Below are 23,519 nucleotides of genomic sequence, written 5' to 3'. Positions count from 1 at the left end.
TTAGAAATTTTCAGTGTCTTTGTCTTCTGGTTAGGTATCGCAGCAGACACAGAACATTCCAATGTATTTTAGCACATTAGTGTTCTCACATTAAAAAAATAACAGATTCAAAACCCCTGTTATTCCTGTGTCCTAGGGCATTCATGGTCATTGCTGAAAAGAAGCCCAAAGGGTTGAACTACACTGCTTTGGACAAAAAGAGGCTCATGCTGTTCAAGCAAGAGCTGGTATGTGCTGTTCTTTTCCTATAAGTACTGATGCAGTGATGATTACTGAAAGCACACTGCTTGTTTGGGTTTTTTTCTATTTTTTTTTTTCTATTTGATTGCATCATCTGGGAATTCTTTGTAATTCATATTAATATAGCACCCATGAGCATTTATTTTAATAAATCTCACTGTGCTTAATAAAGAGTTGTCAGATATGCTAAAATGAAGCAGATGATGTTTTTAAATACCAATAAAGCATTACAATAATGAGATTATTTTTCTTGTCCATGCATCTTAAAATGGAATGATGCTGAATTCAGTGGAAAAGCACCAAATTAACACTGCTGCCAGGCGTCTAATGACTGTGGTGGTGCTGAACTTCAGGACTAGTAAAGTCTGGCCTTTGATATTCATGGATCTAATAATCTCCTCCAGAGAACCAGTGAGAAGATACCAAACTGGGTGGAAGTCATCTGAATATTTATTACCTTTTTTTACTGTTTGTACCACAAAAGATTGTGCCTTCTGTCAAGATCAAGGACTGGTAGTTCCTTGGCAATCACAAGGCGACAATCACATGCTGGCAATCACATGTTTTTTGGGACTTCCATTCATGCAGTATACAGACAAACAAAGACAAAATGGGGGACATTCAATTTTTATGTTGTCCAGCTCCAAAGAGTTAATCAGTTTCTGTTGTGACAAAGAAACATTGAACAAAATATCTCCCATCTTCTCTTTTCAACTTGAATCAAAGACTGTTTCTCTTCCAGTTCAAACTACTTGATAACAGATGAAAATAATATATTGTCTTTCCTCACTACAGGAAGCAATGTCCAGTGATGCCAAGGGAATCGTTGAGCAGCAGAAAAAGAAGATGCCACTGGATGAAATGATTCGTGAAACTCAGAGTTTTATAGATAAAATTCGATTCTTAGTTGATGAGGTAATCCACACAGAATTCAGAAAAATTTAAAATCCAAGACTTGTCTTTGATTTTCATAATCCCATGTGAAGAATAACTTCTGGCTTGGTTATCCAAAGAGTTCTCCTTTAGATATCTGGACCTTATTCTCTTTTGCATTAAATGGAGCTGTTATTAAACCAGGGTAAGAAAAAACAGGTTGGGCTGTGTGGTATGGAGAGGATGTACCACAGATATATTTTTTTCAATAAGTTCATCCCATACCTGGTGGCTTGAAGAAGCCAACTTTCTGATATGAACTCATGCCTCCACCCGTATGGACACCTGTATGGATTTGGACTGGTATGACCTTGGGATGCCTATATTATTCAGCCTGAGAATAACAGAATAATTGATATATTTTGTTGGGCCAAAATCCAGCCACTGGAAAGCTGTGCCTCTGAGAGCTGCCTGTGCTAGCAACCCATGGCTATTCCCTGGCTAAGAGAGCAAGTGGTACAGTGGCATGGTTTGCATCCTACACACAAATTCTCTTTCTTCCTAAAACTGAGTGACCCTGCTAACAGTTCCTTCAGGGAACAGCCCCTGGGCTGGTCTTTTTTCAAACCACACTGAAGCTTTGCTTGGAGAAACATTATCTGGAACAAGGCAAGGCAGTCTCACTGAGCTTCATCACAAGAAGAAAAGATGATCATATTCCAGCGTTTGAGTTGCTCCTGGTCCTTTTTGATTTGCTGGTATAGATGAAATTGATGGTATTTCCATGGTAGTTACTTATGTGGTCTGTGGTTAACTTATTCCCTGGGACAGAGCCATACCCAGATCCTTTAGTTTCTCCTAAAATTACTTATGAAGTGGGTGCTCCTCAATCACTCTACAAAGGTCTATACCTTCAGCTGTAATTAGAAATTGAGGTGTGGACTGCAAAGCATGAAGTGACAGCCTCGTTTGGTTCAGGGGCACATCTGCTGCTCTACAGGAGCTGTGAGGGCATCAGCTCTTAGTAAGAGTGTTTCAAAAAAATATGATAGTGGTGGTTCATAGAAGGAACTCAGTTTTACTTCAATATATGCCTCATTTAACAGCCACAGAATACAGTGCCTGATGTGTTCATCTGGATGATCAGCAACAACAAAAGAGTTGCATATGCAAGAGTGCCAGCAAAAAACATACTCTACTCCCCAGCGAAAGAACAGAGAGGCAAGGACTGTGGGAAGATTAAAACTCATTTCCTGAAAGTAAGTCTGTGGCACACTACAAACACAGGTAATGCCTGGGGAGCATTTGGTATTCAGATTTCTTCCAGGGATAGTATTTTACAGATTAATTTTTGTAATATGAAAATACGTACAGATTTGTATCCCCCATTTATTAATATTTGCTTCTTACATTTAGACTTGTCATTCTTTAAGCACTCTATCATTGGCAGACTTTTGATGTATGAGTAATTAATTCCCTCACTATTTGTTCTGGCAAGTATAGAACATTGTTTATCAATGCCTGTATGCATAAACAAATAGAAAAAAAGTACAGCCTCTTTGCTGGAAAAAATATCAGAATGCAGCACATGAAGGTCTGGGTGGAGAATGATGAGAGATCATCACTCAGCAACTCAGCAAGGAAACCTAGGTGTTCAGGGGTAATACAGGAATTATTTATACTTTCTATTTAAAACATGCTTAAGTTTGCACAATATATGTCCAAAATACTGTTACGGGATTATTCATATTGCAGGAAAGCCCTAGTGGATGTACTCCTACAAAGGCAGTGTGACCAGTAGTACCTACAGTGGGAAATAGTGCAATGTAATTATTACTGTGACCATCAGGAAAAACCCAAATATTCCAGACAACAGTAATTTCATATAATGACTTTTCAGTGGTTTTTCACCTTGGATTTCTGGGAATATTCCCATAAAGCACAGCTAAAGAGCAGATAAAAACATCTAAGATCCCGAGATACTTGCCATAGGTACTTGTTAAGCAAAGTACTGTTTGCATGCATGAAATAAAGTATTCCACAATCAACTACCCAGCCCCCTCAGTATCAAGACTTATCTTAGGAACAGACAATATTAAACTCTGAACTTCGCAGATCTAGATGAAGTGGATGGAAGAAAAAGAAGTAATAGGTCAAGACTAGTAACATTTTATAGTGGAAATTTTTTCTGAACTGCCCAATGAAGTAATATTTTTAGTAATACATGGGACTAACTACTGGAGACCAGCAAAACTGCATGAAATGGAAAGTGGGTTGAAGTCTGGGCAAAGTAGGGTATAAGATAGCACTTATGCAGCTGTAAGATAACCTGCACAAATATCTGCATATTAGGCAATATACAGTTTACATAGACTGTTAGTTGAGCAAACTGCTAATTCCTTCCCAAAGAGTCACAGAAATTTCTTGCGCTAAATGGGTCTCGGGGCCACTCACTAAGGAGAAATTTCATTTATCAGTATACCAGCTGAGAGAATGCCTCTTTATTTTACTCTGGCTTGGTAAGACTCAGCACCCAGCCATGTCTCTTGAGCTTGTTGGTGATGTGGTTTTTTTTCAGCTCCCAGGCAAGCGCCCTCTTGGCTGGACTGTGCAGGCAAAGGTGGACATCTACCTATGGCTTGGACCTATCAGCTATGCCCACAGTGCCATGGAGAATTTGCCTGTAGGATATGAGATTGAATTACCATCTAACAGCAACTCAGGGCACAGTGTGCTACCCTCACCTGCTTGCCTGCTGTATAAAAGTAAGGCACTCTTTCTTCTCTCTATTAACAATTAAGAGAAATGGCCCCAAAAACTCCAGTTCAGAGTGTGGCTATATAAAGTAACTGTTCTAAGATCATAATGGCTTTGCTTCTTCTCATCAGAAAAGGCTGGTTTCTTTGCCAGCCATCAGTTTTGCCGCTGACACTTTGTAAATGTAAGGGAAAGAAAAACTTGTTAGCTTGCATTTTCTATTCCCAGTCCCATGGATCTGCCTCCTTTTAGGGGAAGCATCCCTCAGTTCTCCTGATGATGCATAGAACATGTCGTAGATAAAAGAGTGATGGGAGATAAAAAATGGCACTTAATAGCCTTGAAGTAGAGACCTACATGATTGATTTTAAGTGAATTCAGATGCCTTGCACAACTTCTGAGTGTCTCAGATGTTTCTTTAGTGAGACAGCACTAGCAACAGTTCCCCTTGTCAGATCCTGGTTGGAGAGCAGCTGATGAATCCTCCCCTCCTACCCGTGTGCTGCTCTGTTTCCATGGAGCTGATGTTGCTGTTTTCTCTGCCATGATGTAGCCCCGCACCTCTTCCAGCTGAGAGCCCACATGTATCAGGCCAGGGGTCTCATTGCCGCTGACAGCACTGGGCTTTCTGATCCCTTTGCAAAAGTTACTTTCACATCACGCTGCCAGACCACAAAGGTAAGTTCTTTTTTTAAAGGTAAAGACTCTTTTGGTCAGTGAAAACTTGAAAACTCCTATTTTCTGGGTTTGTTTTTTTGTTTTTTTTTAACAATTAAGCTATGAAAAGGGAAAAGCTTGGTTTTGCAAGGAGGTACCTAGCAAGAAAAGTTAGATGTTAGATGTTAAGGAGCAGATCCTGAGAGTCCACTGCAAACAAGTTTACATGTTACCCACTACTCTGATAAGAGATGCAGCAGTCCTAGTTTTTAGCTTAGATATGAGATTATTTGGGACTACTGGGACACTAGCAAGTGTACCTTTCTTCATATCTTTATGTGTTTTAAATTTGGACTGTTGTCATTACTAGGTATAAATGTGGGTATGAAGATGAACCCTTGTGGTTCTCTTTTCCCCTAACCTATGCATTCAGTCACTGAGCAAATTGGAGACTTTTCTATGGCTTCTGTAGCCATGTGAGCCAGCATGGCCCTTTGTGATGGAATATGGCAATGCACACTGGTGGTTTTAGACTGCTAAAATGGAAATGAGCTGAAAAAAGAGGTGGGAGAGTTAAAGGCTGCTAAAATATGCCCAAGAGGGAATGGTCTCGCATCTCCCTCAGGAAACTCCAGGGATCAAATGGGCTCCTGTGAGGCCTCTAGAGAGAAGTGGGAACTTCTACTGAGTTTCAGCAAGAAGAGCTGAAGTACAGCCTGGATAAGTGAAAAGGAAGAGAGTCCCTCACAGAACATGGAGATTGACTTTCAAGGGACCTGAGCCCTTTACAACTACCCTGGAGTTAAAATTGGGCAGGAATCCTGACAATCATTCCACAAACAGAATTTGCTGTGCCAAATGTGGTTCACAACAAATACAGTCTTTCTTCAGAAAAAATATTTAACCCTCCCATCCAGCCCCTCCCCCTAAAACTTCGCAGAAGATTGGTTTAATTTAATTAATTCTAAAATTTCTTTGACATTTTATTCTATTATAAGGCAAGTTCTGTTGCATGTGCCAAAGCAGACAAAAATTAAATTTTTTCTCTAAATTGTAAATGCCTGCTTTTGCTACTTTTGCCTCAGGGTTATTAATTGATTTTTTCCTGTAATGTGATTTTAGCTTCTAATAGAAGGTGGTGAATGAATCCAATTAAATTAGTGTCTAGGTGCACAAGATTCTGGAAAGTAGAATTTTGCCCAGGAAAAATAGGTGTTTATAGGCATAGAAGTGTTGAGTTTATTCACTGCCTGCACAAAATACTGCAGCTGATAACTTGCATATTTTCTTGAGACTGTCAGCCAAGTGCCAATAAATGGTAGTAAAGAACCTTATTTCCATTCAAAAGAATGATGGCAGGTTCTGAGTAATTTTGCAGTTGGCACATTTTTCCTCTTTAACTGTTATCTTTGTTAAATATATTTTCTGCCTAGACAGTTAAAACATTCTCTATGATGAAATGCTATAAGCATCTGCCTAATTCAAATTACAACTAATTAAAAATTTTTGATTTCTAATGAGCAGTTCATGAAAATATCTTCTTTTTTTTCATAAAGTGTTAAGTGTCATTACATAGAACTAAAAATAAGATTAAAAAAATGTGCCCTGGGGAAATGAAAACTGGCCACAGTTAGGGCAAAAGTTTTATTTTAATAGCAAAATAAAACTGGAATGTGCCTGCTTTCCTAAATCAACAGCTTTCCTCTAATACTGGAGTTTGTCTACACAGACTGGTTGTCATGATATGCTTGTTAGGGATTTGTGAGACAAACAGGGAAATGGAGAAATTGGAGGTACCACCCTTAAAGCAAAAGATTCATATTCTTCTGGCTGGGAGAAGCTGCTGAAAAATGTGGTGTCTCAGACATGGCATTGCTCAGGGTGTGGAAAAGGGGGTCACCAGCAGATGAGCATGTCCTGCTGAAGGACGCTCAACCAAACAGCTCATTAAAAATTTCCTCTCTTCCATTAGATCATTTCTCAGACATTATCCCCTACCTGGAACCAGACACTGCTTTTCAACAGCATTGTGCTTCATGGTGACAAAGAGGAGATTGCCCAGTTCCCACCGGAGATTGTCGTCGAGCTGTATGATGATGACGCAGTGGTAAACTCAAAATGCTTCTCACTAAAAACCTGGGCTCTTACATCCTATTGCAAGCATGAAAGCAAAGCTTAGTCACTGAATAGGCTTTAAATGGATCACCTTGCTGAACAGAGCTCAGTGTTACTGTGGTTTGCAGTTTAACATCTCAGAACAGCCCTGAGATTCACTAGATGGCCTTGCAAAGATGTGGCCTTGTATTTTCCCCAGTGAATCTTCCAAAGAAATCAGAAACATCTTGCCCCAGGTGCCTTGAACGCCGCTGTAAATATTGTAGTTAGGTCTGGGTGAAGACCATGCACACTCTGATACAGTGTCATTGACTAAATATAGACCTCAGAAATTCTGGATACTCTGAAGAGTATCTTCATACTCTTCATAGCTCTTCCTCTTCATAGCTGCCTAACACCTCACTGCCTTCATACCTTGGCCTTTCCTTCTGAAGGCTTTTTCCTCATAAATACCAAGCTCTGCATCATCTTGGCTCCTATAACCATTGTGAAACCCAAATACATTTGACCCCTGTACTCTCCTTTATTTAGGGTAAGGCAGAATATATTGGGTCTACAGTGGCTGCCCCCGTGGTGAGACTTGCTCATCAAAACTATGAACCACCAAAACTTTGTTACCACCCAGTGCACTGTGGAAGTCTTTCAGGAGGAGACCTTCTTGCTGCATTTGAGCTTCTGGAGGTAAATTTGACTTTCTCAACAATTTCACTTTTACACCCTGGGGCACACAAAAGCTGCCATGGCATCAGGGTCCATGACCATATTGAATTAGTAGGAGCAGCAGCTGGAGCCATTGGGCCTCATAGTTCCCATTCCATTCCTGTCACCCCTTCCACCTTGTCAGGGGCCACTGCCCGCACGCAAACACACCACTGACAGCCCTTCACACGCTGTAAGCCTCCTTTGCCTGTCACTGACCCTGCCCTAAACTGTGCTCTGGCCTGAGAAACTCTGAAAATCCCACTGCCATTGCAATGACCTGCTGCTTGGAGTAGCACATGGCCCTGACTACCAGCCTTGAAGCTCCCAATACTGCTTTCACTCTTAGAAAAATGAAATGGTGAATAATAAGGAGTGGATTAGGAAGGCAGAGTTTTTAGATACCCCTACTACATTAAAAGAAACATTACATGATTTCCAGCTGCAGGACAAAAGGAAAATTCAGTTCTGATAGATGCAGGACTGGGGTTGATCATGCTGGGATTTCAGGCAATTTCACTGGAATTTGCAGAGCCACCAGTTAAAGGTGACTTCCATCTGCTGAAAACCTACAACAGTTTCTTCTGAAATCTGAAATGGGAAAAATGTGGAATTTCATAACATGTTTTGCAGCTAAAACAGGCTTTTAATAATGATAGCTATTTATGTTTTTGGTGAAAGCCTGAAATATAACAACATGTGGAATATTTCCTCATTATGGTTGTGTCACAGGAGAGAGTGAGAGCTTCAGACAAAGTTCATTAGAGAAGCTGTCCTATTGTGTCATGAGATGCAGAGAGGATCTTTTTGCTTTCTAAACTCCTTCTGAGAGAGGAGCCTGAGTGTGGCTGGGCCAAATCTTAGTCACAGATTGTCAATGGTTTAAATCTAAAGAATTATAGAGGTGTGAGGGAACCTTTCTATGATTTCACTTTTTGGTAAGCAGAAGAGTTATATATTATATTTTGGTTTATTATCTTTTGGGATAAAGAAGCAACATGATTTAGGGGATATATTCAAATATACTCCTAAGAATTCTGTAGAAATTTGGCAACTTCATTTCAGGAACGGAAATGAAATCTTGCAATTACCCATTTGGCAAGTTTTGGTCTATTTTCCAATACTTCTTGTCATCCCATTCCATTTTAATATTTTCACTTCATTTCAGAATTATATATATATATATATTTTCCCCAAGCACTTAATTTCATCATTTTCTTCTCTCTCTTAGTTTCACTTTGCTCCCTCATTTCAAGATGTCAGTATGATTATGGCCACTTTTGGTTCTTTTCAGTGCACTTCATTTCATCCCAATCCATTTTGTTGTATTCACTTCTTTTCCAAATTTCCTTTTTTTTCCCATTGAATTTTATTTTATCCTATCTCCATTCCAGAGGGTTTGTTACGCTTTGTTCTCTGATTTCAAGATTTCATTTCCTTTCATGAAATGAAACTGCCAGGCCTCAAAGCACTCCAAGAGCTGAAGTGCTGCTGGCTTTTTCCAATATCAAGGGATTCCTGATGGTGCTCTGTGTGAGGAATGAAAAAAAACTCTCTCATCACTGATTTATTCTCATTCTGAACCCATAACTTTTCCTATGACATAGAATTCTTGATAACACTGATCAGCAGGTACTGTTTGGTTTAGCTGAGGAGTGTTGTGTACAAAGTGAATGCTCCTTTCTCCTTTCTAAATGAATGCTTGCTGGAGGGAAAAAGTCTTAAAATGAAGCATCCTGGCATTCAGAGAAAGAGTACACTAAAAAAATACAGACTAATGGATACTGAGAGTCTTGTGTTTGTTCAAAATGAATCCAGGGTTTATTGTTTGCTTTTTTTTAATTAAAAAAGCAAAATTCCTTTGTAAACCTTTATCCAGGCATTTTGCTCTACTCTCATTTGAGTACTGTATAGTTTTTCACCTCCTGTTCTCTGCAGTTATTATATTAATTGCTTTGGATTTTTACTGATAAAATGTAGATTACATGTGCGTGTGAATGATTGCTGGTAATTACCTGAATACTCACCTCTCCTGCAGGTGCTTTTCTAGATCTTATGTTTTCCACCCATCTCTTCCTCCACCTACAAGGTACTAAGGAACACATCCTTTCTTCCTTTTAGTAATTAGATTCCCACACAACTGTACTTAGACAGAGAGCCTGGTTAAATGAAGCAGAATACTTCAACTTCACAGACCCTTTGAGAGCTGTATCTCACCTACTTCACCTCTCAATAGTGACAAGTTAGCTTGGGAACACTGCTGCACTCCAGAAGTCGTGATTCTTTTCCCAGAAGCTGCATACACAATACTCCTTAGGTGCCATGCTTCAAGTGAAAGCTGAGAAGAGCTCTGCCTGTAGGTTGTTCCCTGCCGCCACTCCCTGAGCTTCTGTCAGGACTCATCACCACGTGCTGGCTTCTGCTGTTTTATGTAGGAATTTTCTGAATCAGGTTAAACTGCACATCTGTCCTGTTGTGGACTGAGAAGGTTATAAATACACAGTTAAAAATTAGGAAGGCATTTGGAGCTAAAGAGCTTTGTCACAGAAGGTGCACCAAGCAGGCAGCAAAGCCTGAAGGACAGCAAGAGGCAGAGATGGTCATGCCTCAGAGCTGCTGTGGAGTCTGCTCTCCTCCCACCCAGCTGGAACAGTCATGTACACCCAAATATGCTCCTGAACGTGGGGCAGGGTCATGTGCAGTCACACACAAAGAACAGAAGTGCTGCCTGCCCCAAGAGTTTAGTAGCTGCACAAAGATTCAGCCCTGGTTTTAGAGAGGTGGTTTGGAGGTTCTCAAAAAGTGAGAGCATGCAATAATGCAGGAACACTATTCCATAGCAGCTGGGGAATATTATGTCTCTCCAGCAAATTTTTGCTGATGTGCAGTCTGTTAACCAGCTCTTTTTAACTAGAGTCACATTTAGAATCTTCCTGTGGAAGCCTTCTAAGCAGTTTTGCTCAAGATTTTTGTTAAATAGAATTACCATGCTTTCCATTTTTAGTAAATAGAATTACCGTGCTTCAGTACATACATGTCTTTAGGGCAAACTCTGTCCTATTAGGTAAAAGAAGCCTTTCTTTCAGAAATGCACATAAGCCAAATGTATTTGATGCTTTTTCTGCCATATATTTTAGCATCACAGCATGAGAGAGACCATTTCAACATCCTTTTCACAGTACAACTGTTCTGCTCTGTAACTTATCTTATAAAACTGATTAAATTGGTGTGCTCTATGTGTCATTATCAACAGATACTTCCGTTACTGGTTTTATTCTTCCAAAAACCAACCTGAGTTTTTCAGGCTTCATTTTTCAAAACTGCTTCATTTTTCAGATTCCTGAGTCAGATCCAGACAGACTTCCCCCACTGGATCCACCAGATATTGGCCAGATTTACCCAGTCCCAGCTAACATACGGCCTGTTTTAAGCAAATACAGAGTGGAGGTGAGATACTTTGACTATTCCTGTTTCCTAATCTCATCATCTTTTATTCTCTTGTTGAGCTGTAAGAGTAACTGATGATTTTACAATCTTGATCAACAGGATTCACATGAAAATAGCATATAAGGGCATGCAAGGCTGTGCTTTCACTGGGAACAGTGGGGCTGTGTATCAATCCTGACCTTTTGGGAAAGGACTTCTCTTGTGGCAGAGCATGGCTGGTGGATCCACACAGCCAAGGAAGTGTCCTCAGGAGATGGAGAGCTTCTCCTTGCAAATGGCATCACTGGAGCTGAAGTTTGGCATCAGCCATCTCACAGGCTTTTTCTGGGTCCTTGACTTCAGGGGAAAACAAAGCCAAACAATGCCTTCTGCATATGTACAAATGTCTACACCTTCCCCATCTTCTCTTTTGTATGATTTGTGTCCAAAGTAGCCTTATAGTAAAAAGCTGGGAAAAGTGGCAGATTTTCTTATCACTGCAATGCCTGATGCTGCCCAGCCTCACTGTTCACTGCCACTCATTCTGCAGCCTTCACACCACCTGCTTATTAGCCCATTTCCCCATGCCAAGCCAGGGCTTCTGCAGGCTAACTGTGTTTTTCTCTGCACACAACAGGTCCTGTTCTGGGGTGTTCGAGAGCTGAAGAAAGTCCAGCTCCTCTCGGTAGATCGGCCCCAGGTTCTCATCGAGTGTGCAGGGAAAGGAGTCAAATCCTCTGTCATACAGAGCTACAAGAAAAATCCCAATTTCACTGGCCTTGCAGATTGGTTTGAAGTGGTGTGTACAGCATGCTGCCCCTTGCCTGTCTGTTCTCTGGTCAGACAAGGTGTTAATTACCATTATCCTTCCTTTCTTGTCAAATAATTTCTTCTGTGTCTTGATTAAATACTAAGGGATGTCAGTTCTCGTGCAAAAGCTACTGATTTGAAAATGCTTTAAGAGACTTTTGCTACAACCATATGATACAAGAAGATGATGTTCTTCATGTTAAGTCCCAAGTAGATAAGAAAATACGTTGCAACCAGATTTTTACTGATAGGTTGGAACTTGTTGTAGCTAACAGAAATATATTTAGTATTTTTCCTCCTCCTTTCCAATTTTGATGGGTAGTGTTGTTTCCTTTGTTTTCTTTCCATCCTTGCAACTTTCCTTTGTGTGTTACTGGGCTATTAAGGGGATTGATAATTTCTGGTTTATGAGCTCAAGACCTTCTCAGATTTTATGACCTGCAAAGCAATGTACCTCCTGTTGGTTGGGTTATGAGAGCTGGCACTTTCCGAATCAGTCACCATCAGAATAAAACAGTCTGTTCCATTTGCTCTTGAGAAAAGTATATCAAAACAATAACATGGATACTGAAGTACAGCTTCTACAGTATTTTTAGCTCCTACTGTATTTTCCTAAGAGCTGTTTTCCTCTTGGAAGTTCATCCTATATCACCCAGGGTCCAGATCTTATTTTTGGGAAAACTGAGGCAGATAGGATTAATAGCCTTCAGCCCAGCAGCATTGGAATTAATGCTCACAACTTCCAATGTTGCATTCCATCCTTCTGAATGCTCCTGATTCTCCCAGTTTATTCTAACAAGAGATGCTTCAATATGAGAGCATGGGATTCATCTAAGCAGCACAGTCTGTACAGTCTACTCTGTATTTTAAAGAGCAAAGCTTTCTCTAGATTTTGCAGAAAACCAAAATCATATTGCCTATGCTGAATGCATTTTGCATTATGAATATGTTCATAGCTAAGGAGGAGAAGGGAAGGAGGGAGGGAAGAGTAGAAGCCTTACTGTGTGCACAATAAATATTCTGTATGTGTTCTATGTTCTCTAGCCATTCTCTCATGCTGCTGTCTGTCTCCTGCACTAGGAGCTGCCTGAAAATGAACTCTTGCATCCACCACTAAGCATCTGTGTGGTTGACTGGAGAGCATTTGGGAGAAGTACTCTTGTTGGAACACATACCATCAATTGCCTGAAGCAATTCCTATGCAAAACCCCATTAGGTCCTCAAGCTGCACCTCACAGAGTAGACATTGCAGAAACTGAGAAAGGCAAGTGTTCAATTCTGACCCCAAATAAAAGCCAAAGGACCTTCTTAGAGGTTTACACTTAGAAGTGTGCTTTATTGTGTTGAGCATAGGATCAAACCCTTAATCACATGATTATTTGATGATCATCAAATGCTATGACAGTATTTCTGGCAAAATCTTATCTAACTTGCGAAGTTTCAATCTCAGCTTTACCTGAATCATCCCAGCCTGCTGTGCTATCCCAAGCAGAACCATTTTTAGCTGATGACATCTACGCTGAGGTGGAGCAGGGTAAATGGACAGTGGTAGAGCCAGACCCAGCCCTCACAGCACTTCCTGCCACTGAACCAGAGCACTGTGCCTCTGAGCCAAGGAAAGAGAAGAAACAAAAGGTGGGTACAGCTGAAGCTGTAGCTAACTTCCTCCTGCAGTCTTGAAGACTTCAGCCCTTCCTGATAAAGTGGGAATCTGTTGACCCCAGGTTTAGACATTTTGGGTGTTGATGTTGACACCCACACTATCTTGCTGGCCCTCAAGAGAACTAGTTAATAATACAGCTTTGACCCCACAGAATTTCATTACTTCCACTAATAGATTCTTAAAATACTTGCAGACTCATGTGGGAGAAGCCAATTTGTATCTGAATTTTTGCATCCTTTGAAACATCATTATTTATTATCTGTGTAGATTTGCCTATTGTATGGGTTGTTCCTGTGGCAATGTCTCCAATGTTTAAAGTCATGGCATAGTCAGTAGAAAATAAAGAGACAACTTTAATAATATGATGATCACAATGAAGTGTCTTGGAATAAAAGACAGAGACAGGAATTCATATTGCATTTTATTTAACTCCTGGAGGCTGAAATTTTCCATGTATACAGCTGTCCATGCTTAATGTCATGAGTCAGGTGATTAGTTTTAATCAGTTCTAGTGCTTTTCCCATCATTTGGTAGGAGATGAAAAAATCCATCCGACGGTCAACAAAGAGGAGAAAAAGAACCATTGCAGATGAATCAGCTGAAAATGTTATTGACTGGTGGTCAAAATACTATGCTTCTGTGCTCAAAATGCAAAAGGTGAGTCACACATCATGCCCAAAACTCTCATGGATAAGCAATGTTGTAAAAGTAGATTTACTGCTGAATGATTCCTTTTTGCTATTACACTCATAATGATTAGTTTGTCCATTGCGTTTTTCTTTTGAAAGGCAAAAGGAATTTTTTCCAGTGAAGGAAAACATGAAGACAGTAAGTAAATTATTTGCATTTTTCTATTATTTTGCACTAATACTTACTCTACTATCGCTTCTCTACTGTTTTACTAGCAACAATTAATGTCTGGTAACAGAGTACTGCTGATGTACTGAGCTCTTTCTCTACAGCTGATCAGATGATGGATAGGTTAAAACTTCACAGCCAGTGTTGGGTTAACATGAATTTCCTGCCATTCAAATATCATGCACAAAGATTAGCAAAGTCAAAGTCCTGGAGGATATAAGATAGACATTGTCCTGATCTTAGGCTGCATTTGTAACAGGCTCTGGAAAAAAAAGTCCTCTCAATTTTGAACCCAGTTCAGAATCAGCGATGCAGGAACAGCTTCTGCTAGGACACTTCTAGTCATGTGTTATTTCCATAGTGGGAAAGCTTTATCTAGCTCAGATTTTAGGAATTTTTTTTTCCCCAAGAACCTAAAATAATTGGCCAGAAACAGGCTCTGTGTGCATATATATGTATGTCTCCATACACATATATTCCATGGCTCAACAGGTCCTGCCACAATCAAACTGAACTCTGTAAAATTTTATTTTTGGACAAATATGACTGCTTGAGAATGCTAAGAAAAAAATAAATATTTACTGTTTACACAGAGCTGTTATTCAGAATGAAATTAGTGACCTTTTCATGGCAGAGCTGACCACACTCCCACTGAGTGACTGAGATGATTTAAAGGGGTGTTGAGGTTGCTCTGAATGGAAGACATGACCTAAATATCACATGACATCATCTTGGGAATAGCAGATATTGGTGCTTCAGTCATCATCATTGCTGCTGAGAGATGAGGAGGAGATCAGTTTCTGAGTGAAGCTCACTTGTCCAAATGGAAGAAATATTTACACAGAAAATGTTCTACAAAAATGTGATGTTCATTTACAGTTGTGACATCCACCCACAGGCTATTCAGGCAGTTTTGGCATATTGATTCTGGTGATTTCAGACCTTGTAAATTCTCTTCTGATCATTTTTGTTACAATTTTTCACCTGTGATGATAAGAATTATACATACAAGACATCTCTGACATGAAATATGTATCTCTAGATATTTAGTACTGTTAAACACACAGGAATTACAGTAAAATGAACTCAAAAGCCAGATTTCACTCAAAGAACTGAACCATCTCAGTGTAACTTTTGAGAGTTACACCTCTTTTTGCTGGGAAATCCCCTCTCAATGTTTGGAATCTGACTTTAGTCTGGTGTACCTCTTCCCATTTCTCACACTTGTAGCTTTCACCAGGTGAGATATATCCTATTTTGTAATATCTTTAAGCAGAGAAGGACTTGGGTCATCCTGATATCTGAAGTAATTGTCAGCCTAAACAACAGCTTTCAATCTTAAATAAACCTTAAATTTTATGTGAAAGCTGTTAAGATCTGTTAAAGCTCTGTTTATTTGCAGTGGGGAGGAGTCAGAGAGGGAGGAAAAGGGTGGTCTGGGAGGTGGCCACCAGGGAGGGGGTCACACAGGACATCATCACACTTGGTCCAACAAGCTCATGATGAAGACTGGTAGCCACAGAGAGCATAAATTGCCACCTCTGCCTGGGAGAAGCAGTGGTAAAAGAGAGGACCCCTGTATTCAGTAGAGGAATAAATAGAGAAAAAGCAAGGTGGACTCTCTGAAAAATCTTTGCTGTCCTGAAGCATTTTATGTGCTTTGCTTACTAAAACATACATGATGTCATTAATTTTTTGCAGATAAGCAGACTTCTGACCACATAGCATTGATCATAGAGGATGAGCCAGACAAAAAGAAGAAGGATAAGACATTGAAAAGGACACAGAAGGAAACTCCAAACCTAGCAACATTGCAGGTAAGAGAAAAGCAAAGCTGAGGTAAGGCTGTTGTTCACTCTCTCTCCAAAGTCTGAACATCAGCAGCTGAGTTTGGTAAGCCCTCCTTACATATATTTCAGACACTTTAAAATTAATAAAACACACTAAATTATAGTGATGATGCCCTTCAGCACATGGGACACAGAGGAAACCAGGGTCTCAGACAGAGGATGTGGCCCACTTGGTCTTAGACATAGAATTTGTTGGTGTAGACAAACCCAGAGAGACTTCAGTGAAATTCAGTTTTGTTATTTGCATGTAAAATACTGTAGTTGGAAATCCCAAAATTCATGCTAGAAATATTGAAACCTATTAAGAATGCCTTAAAAAAGAGATGGAAAGCATTGCTGTGATGGCTAGTGCATCCTCCCCGATGGGAAATAATACTCAGCTCACATTAGATTTGGTTGGGTAATGATAGAAGGAATTCAAAGAAAACTGTATGGGTTGTACAAAATGTCTAGAGAAATGAGAGGTTTGAAAAGATAAAGACAGTCTGGATTAGATTGTAGCTGAATAAATGGGAACTTGAAACTGCTGTTTCCATTTTTTAAGAGGTGGCAGCAATATAGGCCCTTCTATTTCATGCTTGATAAATTACTGCTGGAGAGTATTGAAAAAATGTGTTCTTTGAAAAATTATTTGGTCTTTTGGGCTATCCTAAAGCTCTGTCCCCAAAGCATTTTATTATTGTCTGCTTTGCTTTCAAGTTTTGAGAAATTAACACAATAGAACGGGTCAGTTCAACAAAGGCACAATGCAACAAGGAAACAGAAGCAAAGAGCAGCACATCTACAATTTTTCACTCACACCAGTGCTTGCAAAAGTTCATTTTGGCCCCTTCAGATTCACTTTCACTTGCTGCATTAATGTGTTATTTCAATACTTGGGGAAAGACTTCCTTTGAGAACAGAACTGGTCCTGTTTTAAATGGGGAATTAACTTTTTTCCTCAAGGACTTTTGCAAAACCTTGGTTTTTATTAAAGTCTGCATTTTGGGTCAAAATGAATTTCTATTCATTCTCTAATAAAAAAAAGTTGCTATAAATAAATTCACTGTGCCACAAAATATAAGCATTCTTCTGTTTTCAAAGATTTATGAAGGAGACTTGGAGAGTGAATTTAATAACTTTGAGGACTGGGTGAAAACTTTCCAGCTCTTAAGAGGAAAATCGAATGATGAAGTTCATGCTGATGCTGAAGACAGAATAATAGGAAAATTTAAGGTAAGATTTAATGTTGATTAAATGGGTAATAATTTAGAGATTTTAGGTTTTAATACATATTTTAGGTATGCCAGGGACGAAAGGAATAGACATTTATAGTCTGTTGTAAATAGAAATAGTTTTATTATATCTAGAGTAAATTTTTTTCCTCTCCCATTATCTGATAGAAAAAAAGCATCATCCAACACCAGGTGTTCCCTTCTGTTTTGAAATAAGGAATTACAAGAAGTTTAAAATTACAGAATGGGGAGAGGAGATATATTATGGTGTCCAGATTTCACTAATGCAACTTGGTTTCTACACTATTACAGAACCTTGTATGTAATTTTGTGTAATTTTAATGTAGACCCTCACAGCCTCATCCAGGGCTCCATCAGGCAATCTGAAAAGTTCAAAGGCTGAGTAATGTTATTAGGATTTGTTTGTAGTTTAGAGGAACTGATTAAAATCACTGGTATCTCAATTAGCTTGTGATGCAGATTTCTGTCCAAATGACTTGTTAGTTGCTTTCAGGCAGTATGAGCTACTCAGAAACATGAGTCAATATTGATTTATATGATAACTGCAAAAACACAGTTGGATTCATGTCACACTGTCATGAAACCTACTCAATGGAATTATTAATTTCCAATATACGGTTAAGGTCAAAATATTATTTTAAAAATATTTATGGTTAGAAAACTGGATTTAGAATATCTACAGGTATTAGTTTTAAATAGTCAATAGGTATGGAGGCATTCCTTGTAAATATCTAGGTATGATAGCACCATATTGTAGGGAAAATGCATTTTAAAAAGTCATGTTTAGTGCAATGCATTTTGGGTGATTTTGTGAGGGCTACTACAAAATAAGTTGCATGAATCATGCTTTTTTCATTCAAAGGGTTGGGTTTTTATTGCATTTGATCTGTTTTCAAGGGAGACAAAAATCAATGTATTTCCAGGGCTCCTTCTGCATTTACCCAAGTCCTGAGGATGGCAGCTTGTTGGACGGAGGCCAGCCCCGCATCCTGCAAGGGATACCCCCAAACCACTCTGTCAAAGTGCTCATCAGGGTTTATATTGTGGCAGTAAGTAGACAGATGCTCTTTTAACCTTGAAATAACTTGGATTTTTCTTTTCAACTCAGTTTATTTTAAGTGTCTTTGCAGCAAAACTTCTGAAAATCCTCATCCATGGGGTTTGGGATTTTTCTGGTCATATTTCGGACAATGTTTCATACTGTAGAAATGGGTGTTCAGAGTAGAAAATATTACATATATTCTTCACAATAAAGCTGGAGATTCCTGCAAGACTGGAGAATCACTTTACTTGTTCAAATTAAAAGCTCTGGATACATAACTAACATAGTACAGACAACCTGTTCCAGCCACAATATGCAAATGCAGCCAGTTTTAATGAGTAGAGCTGCTCAAAATGACACACATTTAAACAAAATCTCAGTAAAGAGGAAATGGTAACTTATTTTTAGGGGCTGTGAATAGCATTCTATGAAAGCTCTACATGTGAATATTTTTTGGGTTCAATAAAGGTAAAAATACAGAGCACAAGATGAGGAAGAATGGTGTGAGAGGTAAATTGGGTAGAAGAAACTGGTATTTCAGAGAAACAAGAGAGTTGCAGGTAATCTAAGACAGAAATTTGGTGTGAGGAGAGACTATGGCAACAAAATTTGAAGAGATTGTTTTACTTCCTGAATGAATATAAGGACTTAGAAGTCTTTTCCATCCTTAACAATTCTGTGATTCTATAAAGCGTTGGTTTGCCCTGTTCAAGGATCTGGAACTATATTTGTGGGTAAATCTTTTCTGAATCCTACCTGCACTTGTGCAGCCGGCTTCTTCCTTAGCATTGCCTCTCCTGCTCAGCTTTTTCTATCTTAGTGATGGAACAACACTTCCAGCTTTGCAAAGAGAAGAGTCTCCTCCAGATTTTATTTTCCTAATAGCCTATAAAATTACAGGCCAAATTTTACATTACATGAGGCAGGCAAAGCCCCTCAAATTCCAGAACACCCAGGACTGGGCAGGAAAATCATACTCCTGTGTAGGGACCCTGCTGTATTTAAGCAAACTTCTTGAGGACACAATTTTTCTTCTTAACAGGCATTTAACCTCAGCCCAGCTGATCCAGATGGCAAGTCAGATCCCTACATCGTGCTGAGGCTGGGCAACACAGAAATTAAAGACAGGGAAAACTACATACCCAAGCAGCTAAACCCCATATTTGGAAGGTCTGTCATGACTTATTTTTGCATTCAGTGTAATTTGTGCTTTATCTCTTGCTACCACTGATGCTGTTTGTTATATGCAGACTTCTGCCTGTTTGGATGTTTTGTAATCCTGATGGTTAAAACGTTGGGAATTGGTGTCACACTGTATGATAATAAAATATTTCATTTTCATACCCATCAAAACATGCCAAGTATTGCAATCTGTCAGAGGTTTTGCAAAATGATGTGTGAGAGGAAATGAGGCAACAAATGATAATTGTCTGTTAAAATTAATATAATCATTTAGTTTAATGCAAAATAAACATCAGAACAGTAAAGTGTGGTTTCACAACCTTTGTTGCTGTTTCAGGCTGGATAGAGTGCTAAATAAATCTCATAATTCTAGGATATGAGTTCTTTGAACTCAGAAAGCCTTCTGAATGGGGGAGCCAGGGGCAAGCTGTCAGTAATTATCCATTTTGTATTATCAATGCTTTATATTTATTTATATTTTTAATGCTAACAGCTGTAATTTTTTTTTTTTTCTGTAAATTTCCCTATTTTAAGAAGGTTGAAAATATTTTGAATTGGGATGGAAGATCATTAAGACAGAAAAACTATACTATTTTGGATTGAAAGACCCCTAGAGTGGGGGGGAGGGGGGGGATAAAAAACTCATGCTTCAGGAGACAAAGCTCAGTTTTTTCTGTGCTTTGGAGAAACCTGGAGCCAGTGTTGTGGTGATCAGGATGTCCTGTCTTTCACTAATTTGTCAAATCTCTTTTCTATTCATGTTTATATTTTCACTTTCCCATAACATCTCAGCAATAATGATTCCTGAAAAAATGCACCAAGTAAAAAGGGAGCTTTTATAATTGCTCTTTTGAGATTTACTTAGAACTTTTGCCTGATCATTTTGTTGGGTGCCCCCAGATTCATATATTCAATATTTAACTTGCAGCTTTTGCAAGAAAACAGAAAAGACTTAGATGTCCCTTTTGAGGGTTCTGAAAAACGTGTGAGAACTCTTACATACAGCTGTGTTAGCCTTACTGGATTCAGGATTGTAAGAACAATCTTAAGACATTACACAGGGTGCTAGGGAAGCAGGAGAAGGAATATACTTTTTCACTGTATGTTTCCAGCATGTTCAAATATTTAATTGAAGCAAAAAGCACTACCAAAAAAGCTCCCTGCATATTGGAAGAGACACTATTCACACAGTGTTTTCATGATATTAATTAGTGTAGCCTTTTAGGCTTCAAAATTGACTTGATTTCATGTAGGTCTCAATTTTTCCTGTAGATCATTTGAAATCCAAGCTACATTCCCCAAGGATTCATTGCTCACAGTCTTGATCTATGACCACGACTTCATTGGGACAGATGATCTTATTGGAGAGACTAAAATTGATTTGGAAAATCGTTTCTACAGCAGACATCGAGCTACCTGTGGGTTACAGAGTCAATATGAAATGTAAGTACTTCTTCAGGCAGCAACACAGCTCACAGTGAGTGACGTGACTTGAAGGAGAAATTACAGATGTGTTCCAGATATTATGCCTCCTCCAGCACAAAAGTGTCACAAAGGGTATTTTAATTAAAACTCACCAAAGAGCTTAGTGGTAGCTTTGGGTAGCTGCCAGCCTCAGTGGGAAGTGGCTATTTTTAAATTAAAAGCACTGTTAGTTCAAGAAGTATTTTAGATAGTAAACAGCTGATGTTTACAACATACCTGCTTGAAAAACTGCCTTTGGACAGGCATAAAGGGCAAATGGGAAAAATCTCTCAAAGAAATAGTGGCAGGGCTCTGTCTTTGCTGTGCTATTCAGCTGCAGCTGGAGTGATTGCAGCAAGGCTGGTGGCACTGGGGGAGCAGGAGCAGAGGCTGCTGACACGACCTCTCCAGAATAATTCTCCTTGAATGGAGGCCGCACATGTAAACTCAAGTCTTTTAGGTACAACAGGGAAAAAGCTCTGTTCCTTTTCCTCATGGGAAGCATGCCCATGCTATTACTTTATGTAGGCAAGGCTGCCTCAGCTTCTCCTGTGTTTTAAGAGAAATGAGTGGTTGATCTCCAAGGACCTGACCAGAGAGAGGCAGTGTCTCAAGTAAGAAGCAGTGATGGACAAAGGAGAAGTTTGACTGAGCAGATATCAGGGCCACTGACCACAAAACAAATCTCTGCGTGGAAATTCCTGATCTGTCAGTGCACTATTCTGAAGGAAAACCTCACCCATTTTGCCTCACTGTGTTCCCTCCTTGCAGAGAAGGGTACAATGCATGGCGAGACTCAGCCAAGCCAAGTGAGATCCTCACTAAGCTGTGCAAGGACTACAGAATAAGTGGACCCTTCATGAGGCCAGGAGAGATACAAGTAGGAACAAAAGTCTTCAAGGGACAGACAGTCTTCACAGAAGATGAGAACGGTAACAAAGCAGTTCAGCATCCTTTCTTTGCATTGTACCACTACCAGGAACCTGCCAAGGTGCAGCTGGAGCCCTATTGAGAGCTATGAACTCTCTATGAAGTCAGATTATTGGAACCTGTGTCTGCTCTTAAACACTCATGTAACTCTGGCAATGAAGGCTGTGTCTGTATTAGCTTTTGCTGCTGCTTAATTGCAAAGAATCTGTAGAGTGAAACAGTTGCTGCTGATAACTTGACATCCCCATGGTGGCTGTTGGGGAATACCTTGGACTAGCTCCTACCTGATCCCAAGGATGGGATGTCCAGGATTGGTTGGAGTGTGGGGGACACCTTGGAACATGTCTTCTGGCTTAGTGTTGGTCTGTGCATGCTCTGAAATCCTTCCCCACAGAATATCAAAGCATGAGAAGTTAGGAAGAACCTTTCAAAAAATGTATTCTCTGTCTAAATTTGAACACTGGAATAGACAGACCCAAGAAGCGAGAAGTAGAAGGAAGGGAAATACTGTTTTGAAGGGAGTTCCTCAAGGTCAGACAAATCTCTGACCACAATTATATTCCAGGCCACTTACCAGCCATTCCTACCTTACCTACTTGTCTTTTCTCTCTGTTGTTTTTTTCTTCTTCTTGGTCACTGCCACTCTGATTCCCTTTCTGAAGCATTGACATAGCACACTGTAAACCTGTGGAGTCCATGAATCCAGATGGCTGGACAGAACTTACTGCCAGAGCTTCCAGGTTAAGAAGAGGTCAAAAAAATTGGGACCTTGAGTGTCCGTATCACATTGGGGTGGAGTGGGACAGAGTCGCCTGTCAAAGGTGCCCCTGCCAATGGCAGGGGGGATGGACAAGATTGTCTTTGAACATTATGACTCAGTTTGGTACTTAGAATAAGGAAAAGAGATGTGAGGATGGAACCTTTCCAGGGGAGTGGAAGGAGCTGGTCTCAGAGACAGTAGTGGACACTGTGGAAGTGTACGAAGAACCTCCAGTCCCTTATCAGCATTGGTTTATCTTTGACCACACTCTTCTTGGCAACTACAAAACATAACTCACACCTTGAATGGAAGGTTGCCAAGGAAGCACTGTTGAAGGGTGAAGAGTTGATCCATTTTTGGTTTCTTGGCCTGAAAGAGATTTTTTTTGCAGTATTGCTGTTTGTTTTCCTAACTAGCAGATGACTGAATGTGACTACCAGCAACAAGATGTCTCAATCAAAATTCTGGTTCACTAAAATGAGATTCAGACAAACCAGTGTCAGATAAGGTGATGGAAATGAGAGGCAAGGAAATATAGAAGTAGATGGCAAAGACCAAAGGACTTATGTACACTAGATTTTCAGTATTGTACAGAAATAGTTTATTGCATGCAGTCTTTATGTAATTTCTATCCAAATTGCTGTTCTGACAAGTACATGTGGGTCCTTACTTCCTGCTGGATTTCTGTGGTGGCCATCATTTGCATCTGTAAAACTAACAAAGGCCACAGATTTGAGCTCTAGAGGCAAACTGAAAAGGGAAAGCAGTTCCATTTCCACTGTACAGGCAGAGAAAATTTTAATTATCCATCCAGCTTTAACTTGCAAGGGAAGGAAAAATTTGACTTTGCTCTAGGAACCAAGAAGTTAGGATAGGATAAGAATAGTCCAGTTGGAACAGACCTACAACTGTAGGTCTAGTCCAACTGCCTGTCCACTACTCCCAGGAAGAATAGGAC

At 39.7% G+C, this 23,519-nt stretch overlaps 1 protein-coding gene across 2 annotated transcripts in view; it reads left to right on the top strand.

Annotated features, from left to right (window-relative positions):
* The window catches only part of FER1L6 (fer-1 like family member 6), a 75,289-nt gene that overhangs the window by 39,312 nt on the left and 12,458 nt on the right, over positions 1–23,519 (top strand). For both annotated transcript variants that reach the window (XM_023921482.2, XM_086875661.1), the window contains exons 16-34: positions 137–227; positions 1,036–1,155; positions 2,220–2,372; positions 3,692–3,878; positions 4,424–4,548; positions 6,500–6,634; positions 7,174–7,323; positions 10,678–10,788; positions 11,405–11,566; positions 12,658–12,841; positions 13,028–13,212; positions 13,775–13,897; positions 14,029–14,068; positions 15,800–15,915; positions 17,032–17,163; positions 18,107–18,232; positions 19,268–19,395; positions 20,680–20,850; positions 21,643–21,803. In XM_023921482.2, the coding sequence (XP_023777250.2) occupies positions 137–227; positions 1,036–1,155; positions 2,220–2,372; positions 3,692–3,878; positions 4,424–4,548; positions 6,500–6,634; positions 7,174–7,323; positions 10,678–10,788; positions 11,405–11,566; positions 12,658–12,841; positions 13,028–13,212; positions 13,775–13,897; positions 14,029–14,068; positions 15,800–15,915; positions 17,032–17,163; positions 18,107–18,232; positions 19,268–19,395; positions 20,680–20,850; positions 21,643–21,803 (2,600 nt within the window). The remainder of the gene's footprint in view (positions 1–136; positions 228–1,035; positions 1,156–2,219; positions 2,373–3,691; positions 3,879–4,423; positions 4,549–6,499; positions 6,635–7,173; positions 7,324–10,677; positions 10,789–11,404; positions 11,567–12,657; positions 12,842–13,027; positions 13,213–13,774; positions 13,898–14,028; positions 14,069–15,799; positions 15,916–17,031; positions 17,164–18,106; positions 18,233–19,267; positions 19,396–20,679; positions 20,851–21,642; positions 21,804–23,519) is intronic.

The sequence above is a fragment of the Cyanistes caeruleus genome, chromosome 1, assembly GCF_971803275.1.
Source record: "Cyanistes caeruleus chromosome 1, bCyaCae1.hap1.1, whole genome shotgun sequence".
NCBI lineage: Eukaryota > Metazoa > Chordata > Aves > Passeriformes > Paridae > Cyanistes > Cyanistes caeruleus.
This window is presented reverse-complemented; position numbering and strand designations above follow the sequence as displayed.